Below are 27,574 nucleotides of genomic sequence, written 5' to 3' on the forward strand. Positions count from 1 at the left end.
GAGGGACCAGCAAAAATACAAGTCCCATCATGCATCACATTGACAATTTCTCAGAGCCCAAAACGGAGGGGGGGGGGGAACCTCGCCACAGAACTTGTACGGAAGCTGACGAGGAAGCGTTTTGGGAAGGGCTGCTGGTGCTTGTAGTTCATGAAGCGGTGACGGTATTGCCGGAAACACAGCTGGAGGAAGGTAGCGGGCCAGGGTCAGGGTGGCTTCCCTTGTTGTTTTGGTGACCTGTCGCTGCCCGTGTCCTCGGTTGCCTCCGTAAAGAAGGGAGATCCAGAGGGGAGTGGCTGAGGCGATGGATGTTACTCAGTCGAAGCAGGAGCATCTCTTGGCCCTCAAAGGTATCGGATTTCCCCTCCACCTGGTCTTGGAGCTCCCCAGTTTCTCATAGCTCATTTCCTGGTGCCTGTTCGGGCGCTTCTGGGGCGAGGCCTGTCACAGTATGCGGGGTGGGAGATGCAAGGCGAAGCTGCTTTCTGGATCCCAGCACTGAAACCAAGCCCTATCAGCTTGCGCAGTCTTGAATTTTTAAGCAGTTTTGTGACAATGTGGGTTTTTACCAGGAGCAGCACAGACGTTTTCTCATGGGCCTATTATATCATATGGAATGCAGCATAACCAATACCAAGTTATTTGTAAATATTGGGGTTGGCCATCGATTGTTTTGCCTTCAAAATTAGTTGCTGGGTTTTCATTATGTGCAGCTTTGGTAGACTGGGTATACATGATGATGTTATGAATATGTCATGCTTAAAAATAACAGAATTTAAGCTTTAGATGTCCATCTAATTTCAAAAGAAATTACACAATATTAGATATTAAGGGCAGGATGTACATTTCTGTTGTGTGTTATGGAAATGTAGTGTATTTTAATGGAGATTGGGATGGAGTTGGTTTATTTTAAACAGATTCTCATGCATTCATACTATTTTTGCATTGAAACGAAATAAAGCACCATGTTTTAGTCTATCAGCAGTACCACAAAAATAACTCATTCACATTTTCATGGTGCTGCGATTGCACAAAAATGTGATTTTTGCACTAGGTCAGTGATGGCAAACCTTTTCAAGACCAAGTGCCCAAATTGCAACCCAAAACTCACTTATTTATCGCAAAATGCCAACACGGCAATTTAATCTGAATACTGAGGTTGGCTCCGAGGCTCACGCTACTCGGGAGTAAGCTTGGTGAAGCAACCGTGCAACGCTTCGAATGGGTGAATCACGATCCTAGGAGGGTTTACTCAGAAGCAAGCCCCATTGCCAGCAACCGAGCTTACTCCCAGGTAAAGGATCATACCCAGGCTAGCCTAGTGGTGTGTGTGTGTGTGGGGGGGTGATTTTCCACCCCCTCCCACATGATGAACTCTGTGCACGTGTGCCCACAGAAAGGGCTCTGAGTGCCACCTTTGGTACCCATGCCATAGGTTCGCTACCGCTGCACTAGGTCATACTAAACTTACCATCACATCTCATGTCCATGGGCGCAGCTTGTGCCATAAAAAGTAGTGGCCCATGCATTTGTGGAGACTCTGTGGTGTAAAAACCTGGTTCTGAACCCTGGATCCTCAGAATTTTTGCATTGGATCACCCCAAACTCACCATCAAATCCATGCCCATGGCCACAGCTTGCACCCCGAAAAAATCTTGGATCCATGATTTTGTGGCAGCACCATGGCACAAAAGCATAGTTCTGAGCCATGGATTCTCAGGATTTTTGTGTTGGGTCACCCCAAACTTACCATCAAAGCACCTATATCCATGGGCACAGCTTGTATCACAAAAATTACAGATTTGTCATTTTGTGGCAGTACTATGGTGCAAAAACATCGTTCTGAACAATGAATTGTCATGGATCCTCAGGATTTTTGTGCTGGGTAACCCCAAATTTACCATCAAATCATATATCATATCCAAGGACACAGATTCTACCACAAAAATTATGGGTTGACTGGTTCATGGTGACTCCATGGTGCCAAAACATGGTTCCGAACCATGGATCCTCAGGGTTTTTGTGTTGGGTCACCCCAAACTCACCATCAAATTACGTATATCTATGGCCAGAGCTTCTACCACAATATTCACACATCCACAGGTTTCTTGGTCACCCTGTATTCATTATCCACCCACCTATATTGTCCATTGTAAGAGTTTGCAACATAAAAATCACACGTTGAACACTTTGTGGCACTGCCACAGTGTAAAAACATGTTCCTGAAGCACAGATCCACGTGGATTCTTAGGCTTTTTATGGCTGGTCACTCTGAAGTCACCATCAAATCGCACTTCATGTACGTGACCAGAGAATGAACCACAAAAAACACAGTGCCGGGCCAAGGTACAAACAATGCATTAAATACTTTGATCCCCCTGGATCCTCATGATGATTAAATGGGCTCCATCAAAATACGTTGTAAGATCACACCAACCCCTATCTGAAATGGGTCTGCATTAGCGTGAATGCTGTATTAAAATGAGAAATCACATTTGTGTGAATTCCGCTGTGGAACAACCCTGACAGTCAGAATGTCCTCACATTTACATGTAGAATCTTTTCTGTCATCAAACTGGAGAACAAGAGGCTGTTCCTAAGGAGACGAGATCAGTTCCTGGGTGATACATAAGCTTCTCTGTACCTCTTAACTTGCTTGGGGGGGTTGTGTGTTGTTTTTTTCTGATAGCTCTTTGCCATGGTTATTAAACTGTTCCTCCAGAATTGTGCTCTCTCACTGTTAGAAGAAGGGGTATGACACTTGCCTTGTGCTCTGAATTTGGGACCCTTCCCCTTGGGGAAGTTTAAAAGTTTTGTTTGATTCAGACAAGGTCATTTGTGACAAAATACCACCAACAATTACAATTATTTATTTGTTTTGTAAATTTGGACTCCTACAGCTATACACAGAATTCATTTCTAGTTGGCTGAAAATAAAATTAGATAAAATGGTGCAAAACTGGATAAATTACATATATCCAAAGGAAACCCTCATGGTAGGGGTTGCAAGGTCTTACCCCAGAAACCCCCCTGCATGCCCTTAAAAATCATCTGAGGATTGGGGGACCCTTACAAACAAATGCATTGCACAGGGGCTGAAGTGAATCAGGGTAAATTGGGGATTGCACTGGGACAGTTCTATGAAATTACTAACTCCTTCCTTTCGTGTGTGAGAGAGATCGTTTTTTCCAACCGAGAAAATTCTGATACAGCTGCTCAGAGAGGCATCTGTAGAGGAAGAAGTGCAGAATAGGGAAGAAAGCTGGTAGAACTGCCAAAGACAATTAAGGGAAAGCAGAATGTAGTTTCCTTCAGTTTCTAAATCCTTTCCAGGTTGACTCATCATGGAATGCCCTCAGCAAATGTTGAGTTGAGTTGAGTTTTTAGTCGCTCCCCTCCCCCATGGTCTCGTTCAACCCAACCCAATCCAAAACGAGGGAGGCAAATTACCACGTGGATGGTTCACGAGCTCACGCCAGTGTCTTTGCCCCCTCTGCCAGCAGAGAGCGCAAGGACATTGGTATCCTGCAGCACCACTGCTCTGCGGTGGTGAAACTCAGAAGTCAGGGCCATTATATAGATACACTGGTGTCTGATTGGTTGCCAGAGTGTGGGGGCAGGGTGTTCCCGGAATTGGAGCCTTACCTGGTGCTGGGGAGCTCCATTTCAGGCAGTGGAGAACTTTTCAGGCATTTGTGGAATTTTTTTATTTTTTCCTGTCTCCCCACACATCTTAAAAGTCTTCTGGGGACGGTGCAGTAGCCATGGTGTCCCCACTTGACAGAGCCCTTTGGATGGGGTTTTTGGTGACTTAACAACATTTAGAAAAGTATAAATGAGTTAAAAACAACATAAAACAAATAATAGATATAAAATATGTTTAAAATATTAAAGTATTAAAATCTAAACAATTTGGCATGCTCCAGAAACTAGACATATCTGACAGACACAGGTGTCATTCAGAAGTGCATTCCACAAGGCGGGAGCCACAACTGAGAAGGCACTTCACCTGGTGTCAGCTGATCAAGCCATTGTGGGGCTGGGCACCTGTAAGAGCCCCTAGATTTTGACGAAAGGGTTGTAACAGGAGCGGCAGTCCCGCAGGTATGAGAGTCCCAAACTGCTAAGGGCTTTAAAGGTCAATACCAACACCTCAAATTAGATCCAGAGACTAAGTGGTAGCTGGTGCAGCTGCCGCAAAATTGGGGTAATAAAAGTATTCTATTTTGTGCCTGAGAACATTCTTTCAGGGAATTGTTCCACTTTCATGTTCCTGAGCTGAGTTAATCTACATGTTATGCCATTTGCAGTGCAAGTCTTGGATTTACATTTCCACCCCCATTGGGGCTATACCACTAAATATCCCGCAGATGCAGCAGCTGTCCAGTCAGTATCGCTGTGAGAGAAACCCTGCCCTACGTCTTACACATTCAAGGTGCACGCAAATGATGTCCATTTCACACATGGCGTGTTTGTAAAATTTAATTTCCCCTCCCTTCTTCCCAGCATTCTGCCTCTCCTACCCTTCCCTTTCCTAGATATTTTACTGTTTTGTCATGGATGAACAAATGGAATATTGGTCCTACATCTCTAGTCTCTTACGGTTTAATTTCTGCCATCACAAAAGCTGCCACAGTGCTCTGGTTTGAATTAAAAGTAGAGGCAGAGTCAGGCAGGTGTCAGGAAGGAAAAACAATTGTTGAGGCTGAGTGGGGTACTGCTGCACTGAGGAATGTTTTCAATGGTGAGCCCTGGCAACATGTTCTTTTTGCTATATTTTTCCCCTTGTAAAACTAGATCAAAGTGGTAGTTAACCAGGTAGTAAAGCTGCGTTTAAGTTTTATTACTTCCAATACTTCTGCTCTAGGTCCTGTTTTCATGCTGTGTGCAGTGCAGCTCAGAAGAGAAGGTGCTTTTTAAGTCGTCTTTTTAGCATGGAGGCCAAGAGACATTTCAGAAAGAGCAAGTAGATTCCTGTGGAACAAGCATGGAGGTGGTTCTGCACTATCGACCGTGGCAAAAGGATCCGACCATATTGCAAAAAATCGCTGAAGAGGCACTGAAAGCGTTTCCTGTTCGGCACTTGCCAAACTTCAGACCTTGGTTTTCAAATCACTCATCAAAGCTTCCTTTTAAGCCTAAAAGAAGACCTCCAATTATTTCGGCTGAAGAAGCAGAGCAAGTGAAACAACACCTTGCAAGCCCAGAAGGAGTTTGTGGCTCTCAGAGTTATGACTGTACAGAAGGCCTTCAGGAATTTCATCCTGATTTAAAAGCTGGACAGTGTATACAGGCAGAGTTTGGCAGAATTAATTTAAACGATTTGGGGGAGCAATTGGCAAATAGCAGACTGAAACTGAGGCGATCTTGGAGTGTATCTGTTCCCAGCTCTGACCTTAAGGACAAGATAATGCCTCTGTCTAGAGAATTGCGGAGCATTTTAGAAAACTTAAAACTCCATGCATTCTATAGAGCAAGATGGATAATTGAACCATCCACTTTTAATAATCAAACATTGGAGGACATTTGGGTAAAGCTCAACAGAATGATCAAACACAATGAATTACCGTCGTGTAATGCTACTATCCAGAGATGTGCAGACGAGATTTGGGTTTTCTGTGACATACTGTACTGTGAATATGTTGGCAATAACCTTAGGAAAAAATTAAACCTTGGGGGTATTATGAACATGTTTGTTCACAAACATGGAGTCATATTTAGTCTGTAGCACTGGATTAAAGGCAGTGCTGTTCATTGTGGGAATTCAAATGATTTCTAAAACATGAATTAGAGAACAAACAATTCCCTAACCAGCTTGACTTAGGCATTTGTTTCATTCTGTGTTTAATGATGATGACAAAATATCCTATTATTATAGTTTTTCTGAATACTAGGATTACTCCCTGCACATAGTACATCGCGTGAAGAGATCTAGTGTCTGCCCTATGACTCTTCCAAGCAAACAAAAGTTGTATCATCTATGATCTCCATGGCTCGAAGGCTGGGGTTTTTTTTCTGTATGAATTCAGTGTAAATTGAGTGACAAAAACAGGACATCCTCCGAAGGGAGGTCACCTCTGTAGGACTGGATTGTTCTTTGTTCTGCATAGTCCAAAATGCTGTGACTGCTTCAGGAAATGTCAGCTGTTAGAATGATATTTCTTGTTCTAGATGTGAATTGACCTTTCACATGACTCTTGTTAGCTCATTTGGCCAAAATTGCTGAATAATAAAGATGTTCTATTGTTTGTGCTGGTGTAATAGTTCCTCTGTTTTGGTTGCGTCATAATATTTTTGACCATGTGTGTTTGCTCTACCCTTGATTCTCATCATAGCTTGTACTAGATCTGAAACTGAGCATCAGAAGTGTGTGATGACCGTGTGATGTGATGACCGTGTGATGTGACGTCCATGTGATGACTATTGTCGTACTGGCTTTTGTACTCACTTGACGGCCACGAGTTTTGTGGCGTTCTTACAAATCTGACACAGAGACATAGCAAGGGGGGAAAGCACCCAGTGCACTGGTGCGTCCTCTGCCCCCACCCTGGAACGCCCTCGCCACACACCCCACTGGGGGGCACCTGGTGCGTCATGCACCCCACCATCCTCTTGGAGCTACGCCTCTGATCTGACACTCCTCAATTCTAAGCACAATTATTTGGAAGTAAATTCTGTTGATTTCTAAAATTCTGTTGATTTCTAAAATTCTGTTGAAATCAATGAAATGCATAAATTTGTTTATTTCATTTATACCTCACCTTTCTCCCCCATGGGGATATAAAGCAGTTGACATTGTTCTCATTTCTTACATTTTTTCCTTGAAACAACCCTGTGAAGTAAATTAGAATGAGAATGTGTGACTGGCCCAAGGTCATCCAGTGAGAGTCCACTGCAGAGTGGGGATTTGCACATTAGTGTCCCAGATATTAGTCCCATACACTAGCCACTTTATTTTTATTTATTCTTTTATTTACATTATTTATTGCCCACTTTCTCACGGGGACTCTAGGTGGATTATGTAGAATAAATCACAGAATCAACAGACATCCAGTAGACTGTGCAATAGGATTTAATTTATAGAAATCTGGAAACCAGCCTGAGATGAAGTACAGCATAAGTATTAAATATGACCTGTTAAAACAGAAGCAAAAATTACATAGTAGGTACCTAGTTACACCAAAAGATAAGTACAAAGTATGCACAGTGGTGTGGACTACAGTAGTCCCTGAACCTTTACCCCAAGCTTCTTTCTGAACCATGGACAACCAATGAAATTACTATAGTATGAGAGTTATCTGCATGCTACATCTGGCTTCTGATAATAAGCGAGCTGCAGTATTTTGTACCAACTGGATTGACTTTGAGGGGAGAACTGTATTGAATATCTTATGGTAGTCTGGTCTCAGTGTTCCCATGGCATGGATCCAAATGGCCAAACCGTGAGTATCAAGGAAGAGGACTATACATTGAAATGAATAATTAAATGTTTTGCTTGTCCAATGCTTTGCTTGATAGGAGCAGGAGAAGAACACATACGCCAAGTGTCTCCTCCCAGTTTCATCCTGCACAGAATGCCAAAGAGTAATGTCTAAACAGGCGTTGTAATTTGTATTGATCTCCTTACAAAAACTGTGTTGGTAGTCATTTTGAATTTGCTTTTTGAATCCACAGTGATGAGATTAACCAAGCCTACTTTGTTCACCAATATCCCTGTGACCTGTGAAGAGAGAGACTTGCCAGGTAAATGACGATTGGATGTTATGGAATACTTAATAACTCCCATAGATTTGCATTCTAGAGATTACAAAAATAACCCAGGTGGTTATCTGAAATGTCTTGAATTTGGCCTCCATGATGGGGTGCTGGAAAACACTGCTTTAAAATAATCTGGTTAATTTGAAGGTATTGGAACGTAATTAATTGGGGCAAAGTACAGATGTGCAATTTACAGCACTTCCAATGCTAAGGTATACCCTCTAATCTGGATTTGATTCCCCGCCCTGCCGCCTGAGCTGTGGAGGCTTATCTGGGGAATTCAGATTAGTTTATACACTCCAACACACTCAGCTGGGTGACCTTAGGGTAGTCGCAATTCTTCTGAGCTCTCTCAGCCCCACCTACCTCACAGGGTGTTTGTTGTGAGGAGGGAAGGGAAAGGAGTTTCTAAGCCCCTTTGAGTCTCGTTACAGGAGAGAAAGGGGGGATATAAATCCAATTCTTCTTCTTCTTCCTAAGACCTTTGACTTTGTTTAGAATTGCACTCAGGCTCTAGAATCTGAATAGTTGTGTATTGATTCATCAGTTATGCACATTCTGTAGGGAGATTTGAAATTCACTACTGCATATTGGAGCACAGAGGTCTGCAGCAGTACAATCATATATCAGAATTTGCCTTTCTACGTGTTTGTGTGTGTGTGTAAAGTGCCATCAAGTTGCAGCCAACTTATGGTGACCCATTACGGTTTTCAAGGCAAGAGACCAATAGAGGTGGTTTTCCGTTGCCTTTCTCTGCATAGCAATCACAGTATTCCTTGGTGATCTCCCATCCAAGTACTAACTGGGACTGAACCTGCTTAGCTTCTGAGTTCTGACTAGATCAGGCTAGTCTCGGCCATCCATGCCAATGTGTCTTTCTACATACATTCTCCCAGTTCAGATCCAGTTATTGTGACTTGGGTCTGGTTCAGACATGCAGGACAGTGAGAGTAGAATGAAGATACAGAGCCCTCCAGCTGTAGAAGGAACTGCCCCATTTCAGATTGATAGTTCTGGGTTCTAGCTTTAAGAAGAGAAGAACAAGAAGAGTTTGGATTTATATCCCACCTTTGTCTCCTGAAAAGAGACTTAAGGTGGCTTACAAACTCCTTTCCCTTCCTCTCTCCACAACAGAAACTTTGTGAGGTACGTGGGGCTGAGAGAGTTCTGAGAGAACTGTGACTAGCCCAAGGTCACCCAGCAGGAATGCAGGAGCGCAGAAACACATCTGGTTCACCAGATAAGCCTCTGCCACTCAGGTGGAGGAGTGGGGAATCAAACCCAGTTCTCCAGATTAGAATCCACCTGCTCTTAACCACTACACCATGCTGGCTCTTCTACATTAATGTTCTTCTACATTAAAATTGCTATTCAAATAGAGAATTTCCAAGACAAATGGAAAAATCCCTTCTCTTTGCTTGCTGTGTTCTTTTTTTGTGTAGGAAATTTTTAATATAAGAAAACCTTCCCAGTGGGTCTCAGTAGCAGATTGGAGTATTTGGTCCTGAATCTAAAAGGTTGATTATGATGTATCTAACTGATTTTTGTATTGTTTCAGGAGACCTGTTTAACCAGTTAATGAAAGATGATCCTTCTACTGTAAAAGGGGCCGAAACACTAATGCTTGGTGAAATGCTGACTTTGCCTCAGAATTTTGGGTAAGATTTGTGCATAAGTTTATACTTCGAGATCCTCCTTTTTGTGAACTTTAATCTAGTGCAAATCAATTGTAAACCATATCCATGATTTCAATGAGATGTTTTTACAAGCAAGCATGTGTAGGATTGCAATCTTGGCCTGCCTTTATTTCCTTGTCTGTAGTTCATCCATAACGGATGTTATTTCTTTGCTTCTTTGAGCAATAAATTATTTTCAAGAGTTGCTTCTCACAGACAGTATTTTCATAGTCAAGTGTGAGATTAAGCAGTCAGGCATCGAGGCTACTAACTTTGAATCAGTGGCAATTCTGTAAACAGTCTTAGGGGTGGAGGCATGACTCAGAGATAGAGCACTGCTTTGGCATGCCAGAGCTCTCAGGTTTGACGCCCAGAATCTCCACTTGGAAGGATCAGGTAGGAGGCGATGTGAAAGACCTTCAACCTGAGATCCTGGAGAGTTGCTGCCACTCTATGCAGACAAGACTGGCCTTGATAGACCCTTGTGCTGAGTCAGCAAGGCGGCTTTGCATGTTCAGTATTTGATCTGGCTGAAAAGGGCCCTGCCTCCTTGAGAGCTGGGGCTGGTGAGAATAAAGCATATTGGACAACTACCAGCACATCAAAGTCTACATCCTGGCATTGGAATAAGCCTTGATGTTCCCCCAAAACTGTCCACTGTAGTGATTAAATTATACCCCATCAGAGACACTCTCACATGCTCTTCATGCGTTAATTTACTCAGTCGTTGCTGGACTCATGTTCAGTTGATTCCAATCAGCTCTCGGAGAGAGTGCCTGTTAGAGGATAGTTCTGCGGGGTTTCTACAGCTATGACCCCTTCACATAGTTAATCCTGGGAACAATACAAGCAGAACTGAATAACGGTGGATTCTGAGTCCTGCCCCTGAAATATCTGCAGTTTATTGATGGACAATAATAGCCTGGGATTATGTATATGTGCATTGTGTATTTTTGTCTTCACCACTACCCCTTCTCTTTGAACAGAAATATATTCTTAGGAGAGACATTTTCCAGCTACATTAGTGTACATAATGACAGTCACCAAGTTGTAAAGGACATTTTGGTAAAGGTATGTGTGAGTTTTTTAAATTAATCTTTAAGATAATTTATTCAAAAACAACAAAGGGGTTTTTTTTGTAGTCATTTGTATTACCTGGTGAGGGTAACAAAAATTCCGTTGAGGAAGTAGTGTTGTCCAGGAGAATATTACAAGCTCTCATTAATTTCAGCTATGCTTGTGAACTTCTTGACAGATTGGACAAGAGGTTATGCAAAATCTATTAAAGAAGAATAATGACTACTGTTCTTTACTCATCAAAAAACCATTAACAGCCTAGGCTGTGCAGTGGTGGTTTGGAATCTGCATCTCTTTTGGATACAGTCTTTGTATATGGTGACATTTAATTATTATTGGTTGTCCTCTGGAGTTTGCTATCTGTATCCCAGTGTTATAAGATGCAATACAGGGAATTTCTTCTAGTTAGATGCTACAGTGTCGAACTTCAAACAGGATGACTTAAATGCTGTATTACGGGTGAGCCAAGGCAGGAGGCCTTGGGAAACCACTGTCTCTGAGTGACATTAGCCAAATGTCAAGGTTAATTTCTGACTGGGTTATGAGGGTGAAATGAGAATTCTGACATTTCAGTTCACAAGTGGATTGAAACACTTGGATTTTTAAAAAGTGTAATTCCATTTAAAACACTCCCAGGTTTTAACTAGTTTGTGGATGTGATATTGAAGTGCTGTATTACTGGAAAGCAAGAGTATGTGGCTTGGGCTAGAGCCAAAAGTTTGTTTCCACATGAAAGTGTTTTTGGTATGCAAGAAGAGTGTTTCACCTCGATGTTAAAGTATTGTGCAGAAAAGTGACAGTAAGCCCAGATATGTTGATATTCTGCTTGCACAACCTTTTGAGTAATAACAAGCATGATAACTTCCACAGAATTCATACTCTGTATCACTCTGTGAACTTTTGCATAAATGCATAGATGTTTTATGCTACTATGATGTTGATTTTTTCACCCTTCTGTTCACCCATTAGCAAGCACTTTGACTTTCTAAAACTATTTTCTTATTCTCTGCCTATGTTCTCAATGCCAAGGCTGACTTACAGACAAGTTCGCAGCGTTTAAATCTTTCAGCCTCTACTGCTGCAGTGGCAGAACTCAAACCAGACTGTTGCATCGATGACGTCATTCACCACGAAGTGAAAGAAATAGGGACACACATGTAAGATAGTTAATACTTCTTTCTGATTCATAAATATTACTCCCCCCATTGTAGAAATAATAACAACTGCATTTAGATTTACCAAACTGAAAGAGTTTCTTTGCACATTTTATGTTTGTTACTCCCATAAATATATGCGAGACTGAGAAGTAGTGAAGACCCATTGAACTGTTTGTCTTTTTCAGCTTAGTGTGTGCCGTAAGTTATACCACACAGACAGGTGAGAAGATGTACTTCAGAAAGTTCTTCAAATTTCAGGTATTGACATGCCAACAACTCAGGCAGTACTACAAGTAATCAATATTCTTCTCTTCTGCTCTTCCTCCTGTTATGAATAGATATTTGTAGCTGTGCCCAGGCTATATATCCCTGAGTTCTTTTTCTTGTATATTAGGTTTGCCTGTTTACTTTCCTTCAGTGCTAAAAATGAATCATAGGATGCAGCAAATTGTAAAAGGCAAATGCTCTGCAAGCAAAATACAGTTTGATTAACTTGTGTTATATATACATAGTAGATTCTGGATCTCTTTGAAATTGCATTTTCTCCTCTTTGGTAAGGATGACTTTTTCTTCCATGATCATGCAGTCACAAGAGCTGGTTCTACTTGATTTAAGCTTATAACATGATTGCAATATAATATGGCAGCCAAATATCCATCATCTGCCCACTCATGACATAGTCTTGATAAATAGTTTTTGACCTTTTGAAACTCTGACAATAGTTCTCAAATTAGAAGGGGAAATTGTTTAGCTCCTCTCCTTTTTCAGAAAGGACAAGTCCCAAGAATTCCAAGAGACCTTACTTCAGTGTAGTTTGAACACTGTGCTTGAATACTTAAATAATATCAGTCATCAGTTCGAAGGCACACTCAGTATACTTGTGAAACAGTTTATAAGAGGGTTCTTTTCTTCCGAGGATTATCTTGGGTCAGCTAAGGGTGGAGCTTCTGCGGGAAGAAACATCCTAGTGGCAGAAAAAGGCTCTATTCTTCACTGAGCTGGGTGTTAGGGTCCAGGGCGGAGCGAGGGGAAACTGCGCCCGGGGCATGCCTGCATCCTCTGCCCCTGACATGCCCCCACCCACCCTGGAACACCCCTGCCATGCCCCCACACAGCCACACACCAGGGGTTTTGCGCCCCGCCCTGCTCCCTTGGCGCTATGTCACTGGTAGGATCCAACCCATTGGGTTTATCTATGACAAGAATGAGGTTGTGTAGATCCTAATAAGTAAAACTTTAATTATTGCCATGCAACAATTCCAGCAACTTTTGCTTTCCACACTTCTGTGCTTCTAGGTCTATCTTCTGCCTGGTCTGTTCCCCACCTGAGGATTTGCAGGGGGTAGACTAGCCAGACAAACCAGAGCAGGCTGCAGGTTTGTACACAGCACTGGGGAAGGTTCAGCCATCAAGACAGTCAGGAGCTACACAGTTTTTAGATGACAGTATCCCTATCTAGGTCTAGGTCTGTACCTCTATAAAAATCAGCCCGGAAACCACACAGCACCCAAGTGATTCCGGCCGTGAAAGCCTTCGACAATACAGATTTGATAGTTTAAAACTTTTTTAACAAATGTAATAAAACTATGATATGCTACTCAATAGGTAGAAGTATATATATATTTTCAAAGCCAGCACGGTGAGGTTCTGTGAGTGAGGGATTGTTGTGTCACAAGAATAATGGAGAAATAGGATTACCACTTTCTCTTGAGCTAGAGTGCCTATGTCTTTAAGAGACTGAAAATCAACAAGTGAAGTTTCTTGGCATGAACTTGCAGTCATGGGGGAGATGGAGTGCTGCATCAGCCGTATTTCTTCATGTCCTGAAGCTGTTAAAGGCACAGGGGATCAGCCAAGAAAAATATTTCAGTCCTATTGTAGAGCTAAAACTTTTTGAATAGGCTAGGCAACGCAAACATATGGCCAGGTAAGATAATATATTTGAAGTGAATGGTGACAATTCAGAACCTTTTTATTACATTTTGGAAGATGTTTAGTCCATACTTGACAGCCAGTGTTGCTTAAGGTCTGGGAAAATCCAGCTTCAAATGTCCACTCAACCATGAAGATATAGATGCCAGCATCTAGGTGAGACCTGGAGATCCCTTGGAATTACAGCCAAATCTGCAGATTTGGAGATGGAGCCTGAGGAGGACAAAGACCTTAGTGGGGCACAATGCCTTAAATTCCACTTTTGAAAACATTCATGTTCTCATGGAACTGATATCTGTAGTTTATCTCCAGACTACAGAGACCAGTTCTCCTGGAGAAAATGGATGCTTTGGAGGGTGGATTCTAGAGCATTGTGGCCCACTAAGATCTCCATCCTCCCCAGGTTCTGTACCCAAATCACTAGGAGAACCTGGGAACCCTATGTGAAGGGCACTTTGAGCCACTCATTGTACCTGTGTCTAATCTGCTTCAGACAGGAAAAGCTATGCTACCCTGAGCTCCTTAGCAGAAGTACTCAAAATGAAATAATTATAATCTTCAACATATTTGCATCATGAACTGGAGTTTGCAATTACAGTCTTAATTAGAGTAAGTCCAAGGCAAGTCCATTCACAATCTGCCTTTCTCCGTGACAAGTTGATTTCCAGGCCAGAAACTCCTCATATGCAGGTGAAAAGATGTCATCTTAATCTATTAGTTACCTGTAATACTGACTGTGCTTAACTGATGTGCTTCTTTAAGGCTGAGCTCAGGGCACCTCTGTGCAGGTGTATACCTTGCTTTGCTTTCAGTTGGAGAGCTCCTCCACCAGTTGATAGAGAATTGAATTCAGCTGCTCTGGTACTGATTATGTTGCTTCTAATAGTGGAAACCAGAGGAAGGCAGCTTTTGAGAGGCATGTAATGTTTGTATTTCTTGATAACAACCCATTCAAACAGAAAGTGTTAGCTTCAAAATGTGTTATTATAAGGAGTCTGATGAGCTATGTACCCAAGAATCTCCCTCTAAAGTAAGAATCCCCATTTTGTGGAAGGAGTATTCACCATCTTTCTGTGAAATACAGTTGACTTGAAGCAAAATGCTTATACCGGTGTAGTTACTGGAAGCAGCAGATTGAGTCGGGTTGGAGTCTTGAGCTGCTGTTCACATTTCGCACCTATGAATGCCAGCCAGTTCTACAGGCTTCCAATTCATGTCTCAGGGACAGGAGTGGTACTTGGCACTGATGGAGAATTCTGAGAAGTCTCCCTTTAGCATTTATTCTTTTTTCAAACAGGTTCTCAAACCCTTAGATGTGAAAACCAAATTCTACAATGCAGAGGTAAGTCCTGAATGTCGTGCCTAGGGTTTTGTAGGCAACAGTTTGAGTTGGAAACACAGTAGTAGCGGGGTTGTGGTTTGGTTGTAGGGTATTTGCTTTGCACAAAAAAGGTCGTAGGCACAATCTTTGACATCTGCAGTCAAATGGATTGCTTACTAGGTGGTGTGAACCTGCAACCTGTAGAGCAGCTGCCTACCTGAGTAGACAGTACTATCCTCGAGAGACTAATACCCTGACTCATCACTGTCATGGATTCTTTGGAAATGGAAAATGGCATCTTCTTATGAGTCTCTGTGATCCCCTGTCCATCTTTTCTGATTCTGTGTAAGAGAGAGAGGCCTGATTTGGAATTTATATAGATTTTGTCCATTCATATAGACAAGTAAGAGCCTTCTTTACTGCCTGGCAAAACTTTAAAAAAATTATTTCAGTGTAGCTTTGTAGCATCTCTGCCTGTTGGACTATTTGACAAGTTTAACTGCTCTTGAAATGTTTTTATTAGCTGGGGTAAATACTGATAAAAGAGCTAAAAAGCTGAGGAGAAAAGAGAAATGTGAAAAACAGAGACCTAGTTTAAAAAAAAACTTGGAGAAAGGAAAAGTTGACCAAAAGCTGCTTTCACCAAGGGCCTGGCTGCTCCCAAAATCCTTGGGGATGGTCAGGAGAGCTTTGTCACCAAATGCATTGTGGTGTGGAGTGCTGCAGCTGTAAGGGGGAAAATCAGGGAAAGCCACCATGTCCGGCCTTCCTCTTTGGATTCCAGCTACTAAAGGGGAAGGAAGCAATTCTACCTCACTTCCTCCTTTACCCTGCAGTGCTTTGTGCTGAGATACGTTTTGTTGACAGGACTCTCCAGGGTTTTGCTCCTTCTGTGAGCTTTTGTGCTAGATTCAATTTATGGTATCCAAAAACAAATGAACAAGGACTTTAAAAGGCAGTGGTAACTTTCCCCAGCACCAAACTCATAATTCTGTTAAGCATTTTGCAATAACATGTAATGTCCCTCATCTAGGGTCTGGCAGTCAAAAAGAAGGATAGAATGGCAACTAATGTAGTTTTCCTTTGATGAAATGCAGTGATCTATTGTTGTTGCTCTGGAATGGGTCATTGATAAACATTTTGTAGGTTGGGGTGCTGTGTGGTTTCCGGGCTGTATGGCCGTGTTCTAGCAGCATTCTCTCCTGACGCAGGCGATGCAGGCGAAACTTCAGGAGAGAATGCTGCTAGAACACAGCCATACAGCCCGGAAACCACACAGCACCCCAGTGATTCCGGCCATGAAAGCCTTTGACAATTTTGTAGGTTGTTTTTCTTTGGGCACTTCCCACATGCAGAATAATGTACTTCCAATCCACTTTTACAATTGTTTGCAAGTGGATTTTGCTATTTCGCACAGTAAAATCCAGCTGCAAAGTTGATTGAAAGTGCATTATTCTGCATGTGCATAAGTGCCCTTAGAGCAGGGGACACGCGCCTGGCAGCGTGATTGGTGGAAAGATTTGGGGAATCTTCGCGTCAGTTTCTGCAATCTCGCGTGTAAAAGGTTTTCATCTCAGTTATATTTCCCTTCATGCCTGATCTACTGCAAATGCAGCAGAATTAGGTGGCAAAGAGTACTGTACCACATCATACTGCAGATAATGGATGTTGTTTTTTTCCAAATGCTTCCAGGCATTAAAAAAAATATTACCTATGCTTAAATACTGGAGGTATTTGCTGACCTTGTCCTCTCCCGCCTTGTGCTAGTTTTCTTCATGTAGAGAGAACTCTCACCATTTGTGCTAATGACCTGGTTGTGCCCTAGTCTGGCTCAGGATAATATCTAAAAGGCACAGGGCACAGCAAGGAGGGGATGAGAGTCCCACGGGCATTTTGTCTCATGAATCAAGCCTATCTCATTTTCAGGCATGAATTAGCATCTTAGACACGAGCAACCGGTTGGAAGATGCATGTAGCAGTTGTGGTCTTCTAACGGTGCTTACTACATTCATGTAGTTTGTTTGCATTTTTTAAAAATGTGAGTTCGTGCTGAACATGTTTTCCTTCTAATTGAGACTTTCCATTAGGATACCATGCGCAAAATTTAAAGGGAGGGGCATTTTACCCCCCCACCCCCACCCAATCTGGAAGTCTTTCTTTAGCCTTTATTTGGCATAAAACTTTGACCTCATACCGAGCTTCTCCTGCAAGCATGCCATAGTTTTCCCAAGTGTACATGGTGTAGTCGCTGTTATATGTAATTTATTTCATCACTGTACCATTTGCTGACACAAGTCTTATTTACAAATAAGATTTCTTATTAGTAGTCCTGTTTTACTTTTTTCCCATTGCTGGTTTACGTTCCTATTACTAATGCTGTCTTGTTTAGAAATGCAAAAAAAATGCAAAGAAATGCATTTTATTTGAAAGTAGTTGTCCTCCTTTTTTTCTTTAACATTTAACCCTAATTTCTCTAATGTTTTCTTTTTTTTATTTTCCCATTAGAGTGACCTCAGTTCTGTGGTAATTTTATTTATTATTTATAAATGCGTATGTTTGTCTTCTGTTTGTGACTCTGCCTGTTACTAACATTATTTTTGAAAACCTAACACAAAGCAATGTTTTACTGTATCCATACATAATGTGTGTGTGTACGTTTGTGTGCGTGTTTTCTTTGAAAAAAAATATTGGGAGAGAGAGGGATAAAACAACTATTCACGTACACTGGCTCTCTCCTTAGTATCCATTGTTTACCAAAGTTAATTCAGGCCTTTGTAGTGAACACCAAACGAATTCCTTGTCTCCATTTGAACATACAGGTCCAAATAATGTTCCTGGCGGAACATTGTTCCACGTGATCGCATACTTGTGTGTTAAGATTTGCTAAAAGCTCATAACGTTGTATTGGAGCACAGAATGCAGCTTGCTGAGAATCTTAGCTTTATTTTTTTTAAGCAAGATTCTAGTCTTTCTTGAAGTTTAAAGTCAGGGTGAAACCATTATGAATAAACCTGCAGATATCAGAGAAGTCAGAAGGATTACTGGATGAGATATTCAATACTTGGGAATGAGGCTTCCGGGCTCTGCAAAACTGTTTTTCCTCATCCAATGACTGACAAACCCTGAATAAATGTGCAAAATATTAGAAGTTGCGGAAGAAATTTACATAGTGCAGGCTGTGCAATCTGGATTGGCTGGATACAGAATTGATGGGGAATACACAGCCTTTCTGTTGAGTTTGTTTCATGTAAAATCCTGTCTTATCATCTGTTGTTTAAAAAACACTGGATAGGAGGAGAGAGCAAAAGATGGGTTGCATCTTTCTTTTCACGCTTACTAGAACTCTGCTTTTAAACCCCCTGAATGCATGTGGCAATACTAGACTCTAAACCGCAATGTGATTTCAGTTCAAATCTTGATACATATGGCATAATAACTGAGCAAATTTGTTAGGGGGCACTCTGGTCTAATCAAATTACTGAAACTAATCAACTCTTATGGTCTTGTAAATTGCTTTGCTTTTCATTATGCCTGTTGGTTTTGTTTTCTGCAACTTAGCTCTTAAATTTCTGTTGCTGGTTGCTATTTTAAAACATATTGATTCAAAATCTGGAAACAGACATAAGCAATGGATTTATGGGATATTCTTTTAGAATTGTTCAAAATTTGCAATCCTTGGTGCTGGAAAAATGTCTTAACTGCAGATTCTCTTAAGCAAGATAACTGGAATTGATTTCTCGTTGGTGTCTCGCATGACTATGTCTGTCTCCGTTAATTCTTGAAGATCCTCCCCACAACATGGAATGTGATAGGCTTGAATTATTCTACTCTTTGTTATCACAACTCAACATGAAACTCCAACTCCCTTTGGTGTAATTGCATTCCTGTGGAAAGTAGGTAGCGTGGCTGTCCTGTATTCACCTGTAGAAAACAAAAGATCCCTTGTGTGCTGGCAGAGTTTCCTTTTTCTTTTGGGTTCTGCAGGCTCTTTTTTAGACATGATGCTAGAGCTTTCAGTCAGATGGTTTCAGTGGTGGGATTCAGCCCATTTGCACCTATTCGGTAGAACCGGTAGCTAATTTTTTGTCTAGTTCCGAGAATGGTTGTAAACCCACCACTGAGTCCTTTCAGAACCTGTTGTTAAATTATTTAAATCTTAACACTGGATGGTTTCCCTTGATTTTCCCCATGTTGTCAACTCTTTGAAAGTCAGCAGGCTTTGAAACTAGCTTTGAACCCCCAGAGATCTTTGTTTCCTTGAAATCCTACACAGACTTTTAATAGGATCAGAGTGCATTTGTGCCATGGAAGCTGCATGGCAGCATTTTCTAATCAAGGACCATGATCATTCCAGGGGCACATCAGCATCTGCATTTTGATATATTAATCATCATGTAATATATAATTTATTGGGGGGGGATACAGTTGCCTTGTCCATTGTGTGATGGTTAATATGAACTTTTGAAGACAAAATCCAGATTAATTCCTGTCTTTAGTTCTAGTGAGGAGCATGCTAGACTGAAGTTTTATATTTATGGCCCTACCTAACGTCATGCTTTTGTTTTGAGGAACAATTATATACAGGGTAGGAATGCTGAGGTAGGCATAGAACACTGACCTAATTCTACAAAGTTATCTTCTGTAGTGTATTCTGTCTCTGAACCATTCCTCTTTCAACAACAGTTCTTCAGCATTCATAGTGGGAGCCACTCATTTTTATGGTAGCTTTTAGGCTAAAGGAATAACAGGCAATATCTCTGTGTGGAAGGAACACAAAGTTTCCCCATGTCCTTTCCTGCAGCTCTTTCTGATCCCCACAATGATGACTGCTGGGGTTTTAGGATCCATGCCAAAAAACAGTTATGGGGGTCAGTGGATTGAACTGGTGACTAAAAAGGGGATGAAGTAAATCCCTTTTCTTAGTAAAACTGCTTGTGAAAGAAGAAAGTGAAGTGATTTCACCTTCTTGGCCTTCTACCTGCTACCAACCCCAGTCTTTTTGTGCATTCTTGAGACACTCAGAATAATCTTCCCAGGAGTTGGAAAGGGCTTACAGAACCAGAGAGAAATGCAGAAAAATGAGGTGTTCCTGGCATGGAGCAGTAGGACATTGACTGATAATATCATTGACGCGAACATTAAGATCCATTGTGCTACTATGCAGTCTGAATAAGAGGGAGGCTAGAGAGTTTTGAGTAGCGCCAGATTCCAGATGGTGCTCCTGGCATGCATCTGTGCTCTAGTAATAGTTGACATGTCAATAAAGTTCCTATTGATGTTCCTGTAACATTGTATTCAGCCTGATGCATCATTTAATTGAGCATGGCATGTCTGTATTGTGCATCACAGTCATTTCACCTCTCTGCAATACATATTTCAGTTTCCTTGGGTAAAACCGAGCTGCTCCCATCCTTTGGAATTCTTTAGGCAAGTCCTGCTAAGATAGCACAGGTACCCTCTTCTCAAAGTAATGAAGTTATCCCAGATCCATTGTTCAATACTATACCAATCGACTAACATTGTCGCTCCTATCACTGTCTATTGGGATGAAGACTTCCCCTCCTCACATTTAATGACTGTTACTTTGATTTGCAGGCATGAACTAACTGCGTTTGTGGTTAATGTTTTGCAGACCTATAAGATGCTACTGCTTTCTTCTACCTGGGCTATTCTTACTAAAGAGTTTTCTTTGGTTTTTCAGACTGATGAAGTCTTTCTGGAAGCTCAGATTCAGAATATCACAACCTCTCCTATGTTTATGGAGAAGGTTTCATTAGAACCTTCCATTATGTACAATGTTGCAGAATTAAATGCTGTCAGTCAAAGTGGGAAAAGGTAAGAGCCTTTAAAAGTCTCGGGGAGAGGTCCATTATTGTGTGGAGCAGTGCCTTGTTCTCATGTCAGCTCCTGTTCCCTACGGCGGGGGGCGGGGTCCCGGAGCTTACTCTACTGGGTCACCAAGTCACCCGTGACTTGACAGCATTTTCCACAATCACTCTGTGTTCATGGTCTTCTGGATCATGAGTTCGGAGTACAATTCTGTATCAAATTTCTGTGGATCAGCCTGCTTTCAATGACTGAGCAAGCGTCTAATATATTCCAGAACACAGGTTCTAGTGAATGCAAAACTCTGATAGTGTTCTGAATAATTTGCTGGCCTGCACCACAACATGCTTGCACCATCTGAGCCAGTGGCAGAGCGCCAAGAGGGCGGGGGGGGGGGTGCGTCGTGCACCAGGCACACGCCTGGGGGGGAAATCGCCCCCAGCCCCTCCCCCTTTTCCCCGCCCTCCTGAAACCCCCCCCACGGCACATCCCCCACCTCCCTTCTCACACTTACCTACGTTCCTTTTCTTTTTTTAGTACTTTTTAAGGCTGAAAAAAGCGGCCTATTTACAGTTCAGGCTAAAAACTGCCTGAAGAACTACAGTTCCCAGGAGACCTTGGGGCTCACAAGGTCTGGGAAGTATAGTTCGTCAGGCAGTTTTTTCCCTGAACTGTGAAAAGGCCACTTTTTTCAGCCTCAAAAAGTACTAGAAATAGAAAGGGAACGTAGGTAAGTGTGGGAAGGGGGGTGGGGATGTGTGCCACCGGGGGGGCCATTGAGGGGTGGTGGAAAAAACACACTGCTTACCAGGTGCAGTTTGACCCAGCTATGCCTCTGATCTGAGCCCTTGGGTGATCTGGTCTCCATAAATTGAGAAGGCATAAGCTGCTGCAAAATGTACTCAGTGCTCAAGTCATATAAATAGGCTTCTCCATGTGGAGCAATGGAAATGATAACATGACATGCGATATTTACCAAGCATGGATCTATCCTTTCTAGTTTGAATAGATGGGAGCATTGGCAGGCAGACAAATCCTCATAGCTGGCAACAAGACACTGGATTGTATTTTGTTTGTGATACCATAATTTGATATCACACATTCCATCCTCCTGCTGTAGAACCAATAGTGCGTACTTGATCATGACGAACCATTGCTGTAATGGCAGGGATTAGAAACTGATTTTATTTGTTTTAAACTTCTTCACATATTTTCATTTCATTTTGAACGGTTCTTTATCTGCCACCGTTATTTCACAGCAAGCATAATCAGTTGATAAAGATTTTAGTAAAATAGGTTTTCTAAAGTTCATATGTGTCCTCACTGTTCCCTCAGAAATGTTCTGGGCTCTGAAACACTGATCTAATTTTTGCTTTTGTTTCTCTTTTATTGGCCTTGTTAAGTTACAATTGCTGCGGGAAGGTTGTTTTTATTCCTCAGTAATATGCCCCCCCCCCCCCCCCCAATGGATCTGCTATACCTTGCTAATTGTTTTTCTTCTTCTAGTATTTCCACGTTTGGGACGAGGACATATTTGCAACCTATGGACACTCGTCAGTATTTATACTGCCTAAAACCAAAGCAGGAATTTGCAGAGAAAGCTGGAGTCATTAAAGGCGTTACAGTAATTGGAAAGTTAGATATTGTATGGAAGACAAATTTGGGAGAACGAGGAAGGTTGCAAACTAGTCAGCTCCAAAGAATGGTGAGTGTTCTGGAATATTCTTTCATAGTCAATGGATACCCAAACTGAATTTCATTTAGTGAGTGGAAGAGGGATACGCAGCCTTTGCCTGCTAATATAATTAATTCAGAATGCATATATTATACTTCGGAAGCTTCTCTCACTAAACATTGTTGCAGTGTACATGTGTGATTCTTCTCCGGCAAAGAGTTAAGTGATACTCCTTTTGCTGGACAGCTCTCTTCCTTCTAAGCATTGAGCAACAGGAGTGAGAGAAAAATCACTTGCCTGTATTACTAAATCTCATTACCATAATGATGTCCCTAGTTGAGAAAAATTCCAAAAAAAGTAGGGACAAATAAATTTATGGAGAAACCACTGTTGACTATGACAATTAATTGGAATCTCCATGAACAGAGGAAGTACTCTGTAAATATTGCATTGGGGTGGGAGGTACAGGGCAGCCCCGATACCAGCCTCTAAGGGATCCCCCCAGAATTACAGTTCATCTCTAGGCTATAGAGAGCAACTCCCCTGAAGAAAATGGATGCTTTGGAGAGTAGACTTTATGGCATTGCACCCCACTGGGGTTCCTGTCCTTCCCAGGCTTCAGCCCTAAATTTCTAGAAGTTTCTCAATCTAGCTTTGGCAACCCTAACCCGCATCTCCTGCTGGTGGCCAAGGAAGACTTCAAAACTCCATCCGATCTTAGATGAATCTTGATCTTATCCAACAAATCTGGAGTTCAATTCATTTTGTTTTCTGGTTTTGCATAACCAGCTTGTTAAATTTGTGCTCTATTTATGTTTACCTGCTATGTTGAAATGTAATCCACTAGGCATATCTGGTGCATGGAGCCCCATTGAAATAAACTACCAGCGTTAACAACTTGTACCATTATCCTAACTGCTGTCACTTTAATTGGGCTTGCATATACAACACTGCTTGTGAATTATTTCCTCTTAATATTAAAAGCATTTCTTCTTAATGTTAAAAGCTTGGTCTTTCTGAGTGTCAGCTAATCCTGGAGGGTGGTTCCAGGTCCATTGACTTAAATTTGGTTACCAGAATGCTGCTTTTGCAGTTGAAAATTTCTCTCCAAAATTTCACCATTCCTTAATATTTTGCATGGTATCTATTGTCTAAGCTTCTGATGAACTTTTAATCCTTTTCTTAGGCCCCAGGTTATGGGGATGTGAGGCTTTCACTGGAGACCATACCAGACACAGTAAATCTGGAAGAACCTTTTGATATTACATGTAAAATAACAAATTGCAGGTAATGAAGTGGGTTTCTCTACTCCCCCCCCCCCCCCCGCCTCCAATATTATCTTTAGATGGGTTTTTTAGATTGCTCAGTATTTCCTACAAAAGGAAAAATGTAGTTTAGTGGAGATTCCCCCCATTCAATTCTACTATATCCACCCTTTTGCTTCACATTTCCAATTACTGCAGGAATATTTTAAGTGTGGATTGAAGTATTTTATAGGACCAACTAGTGGAGATGTTAACGTTTTCTGTTTACTTCTCTTTACTTGTTAAACTGTAGGGATCTAAGATCAGAACAGTGAAAGTGTGCCTGCCTTAAAGAAATGTGTATACTAATCCTGGCTAGATACACAGGTTGTTTCCAGTTCTAGTCAACAATTATTTCACACCGTTAATGGCTCTGGATGGAAATGTGCATCTGAGTCAACAGGGCTGAATATGGATGCTGAATATTGGCTGAGTATACGTATGTCCCATACACGATTGTGGCATCCTTATGTGCAGACAACAGTGTCTTCAGCTTCCTGCTATGAGGCAAGATCTTAAACATCACCAAGTCCCAAGAAAACAGATATTATTGCTGGTTGTTGTGGGTTTTCTGGGCTGTGTGGTTGTGGTCTGGTAGATTTTTAGATGGTTTTTTTAGTTTGTCACAGTGTGTCACAGTCTTCTCTCTGTGATACACCTCTGAAGATGCCAGCCACAGATGCAGGTGAAATGTTAGGAACAAGATCTACCAGACCATGGCCACACAGCCCGGAAAACCCACAACTAGTTGAATCTGGCCATGAAAGCCTTTGACAATACAGATATTATTGCTCTCATCAGTTCTTCCCTAGGTTAGGGGTAATAATGCTATAAAGACTAAACAGTTTCTAGGTAAGACAGGTTTTCATGGTACTTTAGGGAACATTGGTTCTATCCCTCAGCAAAAGTGGCATGAAATGGTCTTGGGTGGGGAATCTTCCTACATGAATCACATTTCATAGTTTTTTAAATATAGATATATATAATTGTCAATTAACAGTTATGACAATAGCTTTCTTAAGAACATAAGAACAAGCCAGCTGGATCAGACCAAGGTCCATCTAGTCCAGCTCTCTGCTACTCGCAGTGGCCCACCAGGTGCCTTTGGGAGCTCACATGTAGGATGTGAACGCAATGGCCTTCTGCGGCTGTTGCTCCCGATCACCTGGTCTGTTAAGGCATTTGCAATCTCAGATCAAGGAGGATCAAGATTGGTAGCCATAAATCAACTTCTCCTCCATAAATCTGTCCAAGCCCCTTTTAAAGCTATCCAGGTTAGTGGCCATCACCACCTCCTGTGGCAGCATATTCCAAACACCAATCACACGTTGCGTGAAGAAGTGTTTCCTTTTATTAGTCCTAATTCTTCCCCCCAGCATTTTCAATGAATGCCCCCTGGTTCTAGTATTGTGAGAAAGAGAGAAAAATTTCTCTCTGTCAACATTTTCTACCCCATGCATAATTTTGTAGACTTCAATCATATCCCCCCTCAGCCGCCTCCTCTCCAAACTAAAGAGTCCAAACGCTGCAGCCTCTCCTCATAGCCTCTCCTCATTCTTAACATAGTACTCAACAGTGGAGGAAAGTTAGACCTCTACTACAAGTCAGCATGTCTAATGCTGGGTTTGTAACTGACTAGGGATGGCTGGGTTCAAATGTCATCTTGGCCATATAGCTCACTAGGTATCTTGAGAAGAGGAAAAATGGAATCAGTGGGATAACGTAGAGTTTCTAAGAGAACAAGTGGACAGAAGATAGTGCAACTGGGTCTTGGAAAAACTGAGATCTATATTAATTCTTTCTTTTTCTTTCTAGCAGTGAAAGGACCATGGATCTGGTTTTGGAAATGTGCAACACTAATTCCATTCACTGGTGTGGTGTATCAGGAAGACAGCTTGGCAAACTGCACCCCATTTCATCCCTCCACTTGACACTTACACTGCTATCATCAGTACAAGGGCTACAAGTAAGACTTCCTTCATGGAAATTTTAAAAAGTAGAGCCCACTTTTATTGTAATGATCAAACTAGGGTATGGCCCTATTGGGTTCAAGCTCATGTGTTCCCACTTCTCTATCCTCTTGGGGGGCGGGGGGGTTTCTTTGTCCAAACCAATAATCTGTGATTTGTACATTTGCAAATCTGGTTTAGAAGTCCAGTGGTAAACCACAAACTACAGATCTAGATGCATTGACAAACTGTGGTTTGCTTTCCAAATGGAAGGGAAGAAGCAAAGGGGAGCATGCAGCAAACCATAGATTTGCATTATGTATGAATTAAATGTACCTTTTATTCTCATTCAGAAGCCTGGCTTCTCCTGCTAACGTAAAATCTGTTTCAATCCTTTCCCCCCTGTTTTAGAGTGTGTCTGGCTTGAGATTAACGGACACCTTTTTGAAGAGAACATACGAGTACGATGACATTGCACAAGTCTGCGTGGTTTCTTCAAAAATAAAAGAGAACTGAATGAATATTATCTTTTGTCGTTTTAATATTTCTCATTGAGCTGTTGAGACCAAAGGTCTGGTAACAAAATTATGACTAAGCCAAACTGCATCCATCTGTATTTACAGCAAGTATTTCCTTATTTAACTGTCCCCCTGGAAGTCAGTCTAGCACATTTGGAATGTTTTAAAAGGTTTTTTTTTTTGTAAAGAGCCAATGTACTTATGTTAATCTATTTGAAAATAAAGCCTTTAATCACACTGTGCAGCTGTTGTAATTGTAATTGTGTAATTGTAATTGCAAACACAGCTTGTTTTGGAATACTCTTAAGTACTGTGATCTGAAATACCTAGGTAACAGCCAGTGTGGTTGTAGTATTTAGAGTTTTAACCTAGGAACTGAAAGGTGTGAGTTCAAATCCATATTTCAACACAAAACTTACTGGGTGATTTTGGGCCAGTTACTCTCTCTGCCTAATCGACTTCAGAGGGTGGCTGCAAGGATAAATGAAAGGGGGTGGGGATGCACAGTGTTCTGAACTTTTTGGAGGAAGGCTGTGATAAAAATATACCAGTTATAGTTATTTGGGAATGGTGCAAATTGATGCTGTTCTCCTGATGTTAATTGATTTGTAAAGCAGACGGTAATTTGACCGTCATCTCTTAATCGTGCGTTTTCCTTTTAAGGCAGAATTTAAAGCAGATCAGTGCAAAGAGTTCCAATTTTAGCCATGGATTGAATTTGAAAAGTTGAAAGTAAATACTACAGTTTAAAACATAAGCCACTTACATATCCCGCCTATTCTAGCATTGCCATCCACAACAGAGTAATACTTTCTTAAACCCCGTTTCCTAAACTTTGCAGGCAAAAACTCTGATAAGGAATGCACTGTTAGAGACATCCCAGCAGAAAGGGAAAGTCTTTCTGAACAGTTGTATAATAAAACATTTAGGTTTTTAAGTATTAATAAATTTAGCACACAAATTGTTAGATCAAAAGTGTTGTAAAATTCAAAATTAGCTCTGAAACGTGTATTCTACAAAACTTGCACCTCTTATTTGTGCAAAATAAAATGTGGACAGAGTATTATTCATCAATATACTATATTAATAATTTTAATTGTAACTATAGTGTCAGCCAATGATAGCTAAATAAAATTATTACCTTGCAAATGCACCAATAAGTGTATCTTACCAAGTATTTCTTGATAATTTAATAGCATGAATCATTCCCACACTTGTAAGCCAGTCATATTGATTCAGTAACTAACCCAAGATTTTCAGTAATACTCCTGTAATAGGGACTCTTTTCACATCTGTCAATAGAATCTTGCCAGAACTAGTCCTTTTTTATACAACTGAATCACTTTATGAATTAAAAGGAGTACTATATTAAAAACAGTAC

General features: G+C 41.3%; 2 protein-coding genes across 5 annotated transcripts; both read left to right on the forward strand.

Moving 5' to 3' along the window:
* The first annotated feature begins 209 nt into the window (after window positions 1–209).
* Window positions 210–26,435, forward strand: TRAPPC13 (trafficking protein particle complex subunit 13). Of its 4 annotated transcripts, none has more exons than XM_048503877.1 (13): window positions 210–350; window positions 7,675–7,743; window positions 9,317–9,416; window positions 10,421–10,505; window positions 11,541–11,668; window positions 11,854–11,926; window positions 14,898–14,942; window positions 17,427–17,444; window positions 20,623–20,756; window positions 22,254–22,452; window positions 23,609–23,709; window positions 25,542–25,692; window positions 26,087–26,435. In XM_048503877.1, exons 1-13 carry the CDS (start codon window positions 305–307, stop codon window positions 26,189–26,191), a joined length of 1,254 nt encoding a protein of 417 aa, XP_048359834.1. In that variant the 5' UTR covers window positions 210–304; the 3' UTR covers window positions 26,192–26,435. The 4 variants fall into 4 exon arrangements, with proteins under 4 accessions (XP_048359834.1, XP_048359835.1, XP_048359836.1 ...); XM_048503878.1 differs by having other exon boundaries at window positions 25,545–25,692; XM_048503879.1 differs by lacking the exon at window positions 17,427–17,444.
* Window positions 214–6,248, forward strand: SHLD3 (shieldin complex subunit 3). Its single transcript, XM_048503882.1, has 2 exons — window positions 214–350; window positions 4,868–6,248. Exon 2 carries the CDS (start codon window positions 4,988–4,990, stop codon window positions 5,726–5,728), a length of 741 nt encoding a protein of 246 aa, XP_048359839.1. The 5' UTR covers window positions 214–350; window positions 4,868–4,987; the 3' UTR covers window positions 5,729–6,248.
* Window positions 26,436–27,574: the final 1,139 nt, after the last annotated feature.

Source organism: Sphaerodactylus townsendi, linkage group LG07, assembly GCF_021028975.2.
Source record: "Sphaerodactylus townsendi isolate TG3544 linkage group LG07, MPM_Stown_v2.3, whole genome shotgun sequence".
Lineage (NCBI taxonomy): Eukaryota > Metazoa > Chordata > Lepidosauria > Squamata > Sphaerodactylidae > Sphaerodactylus > Sphaerodactylus townsendi.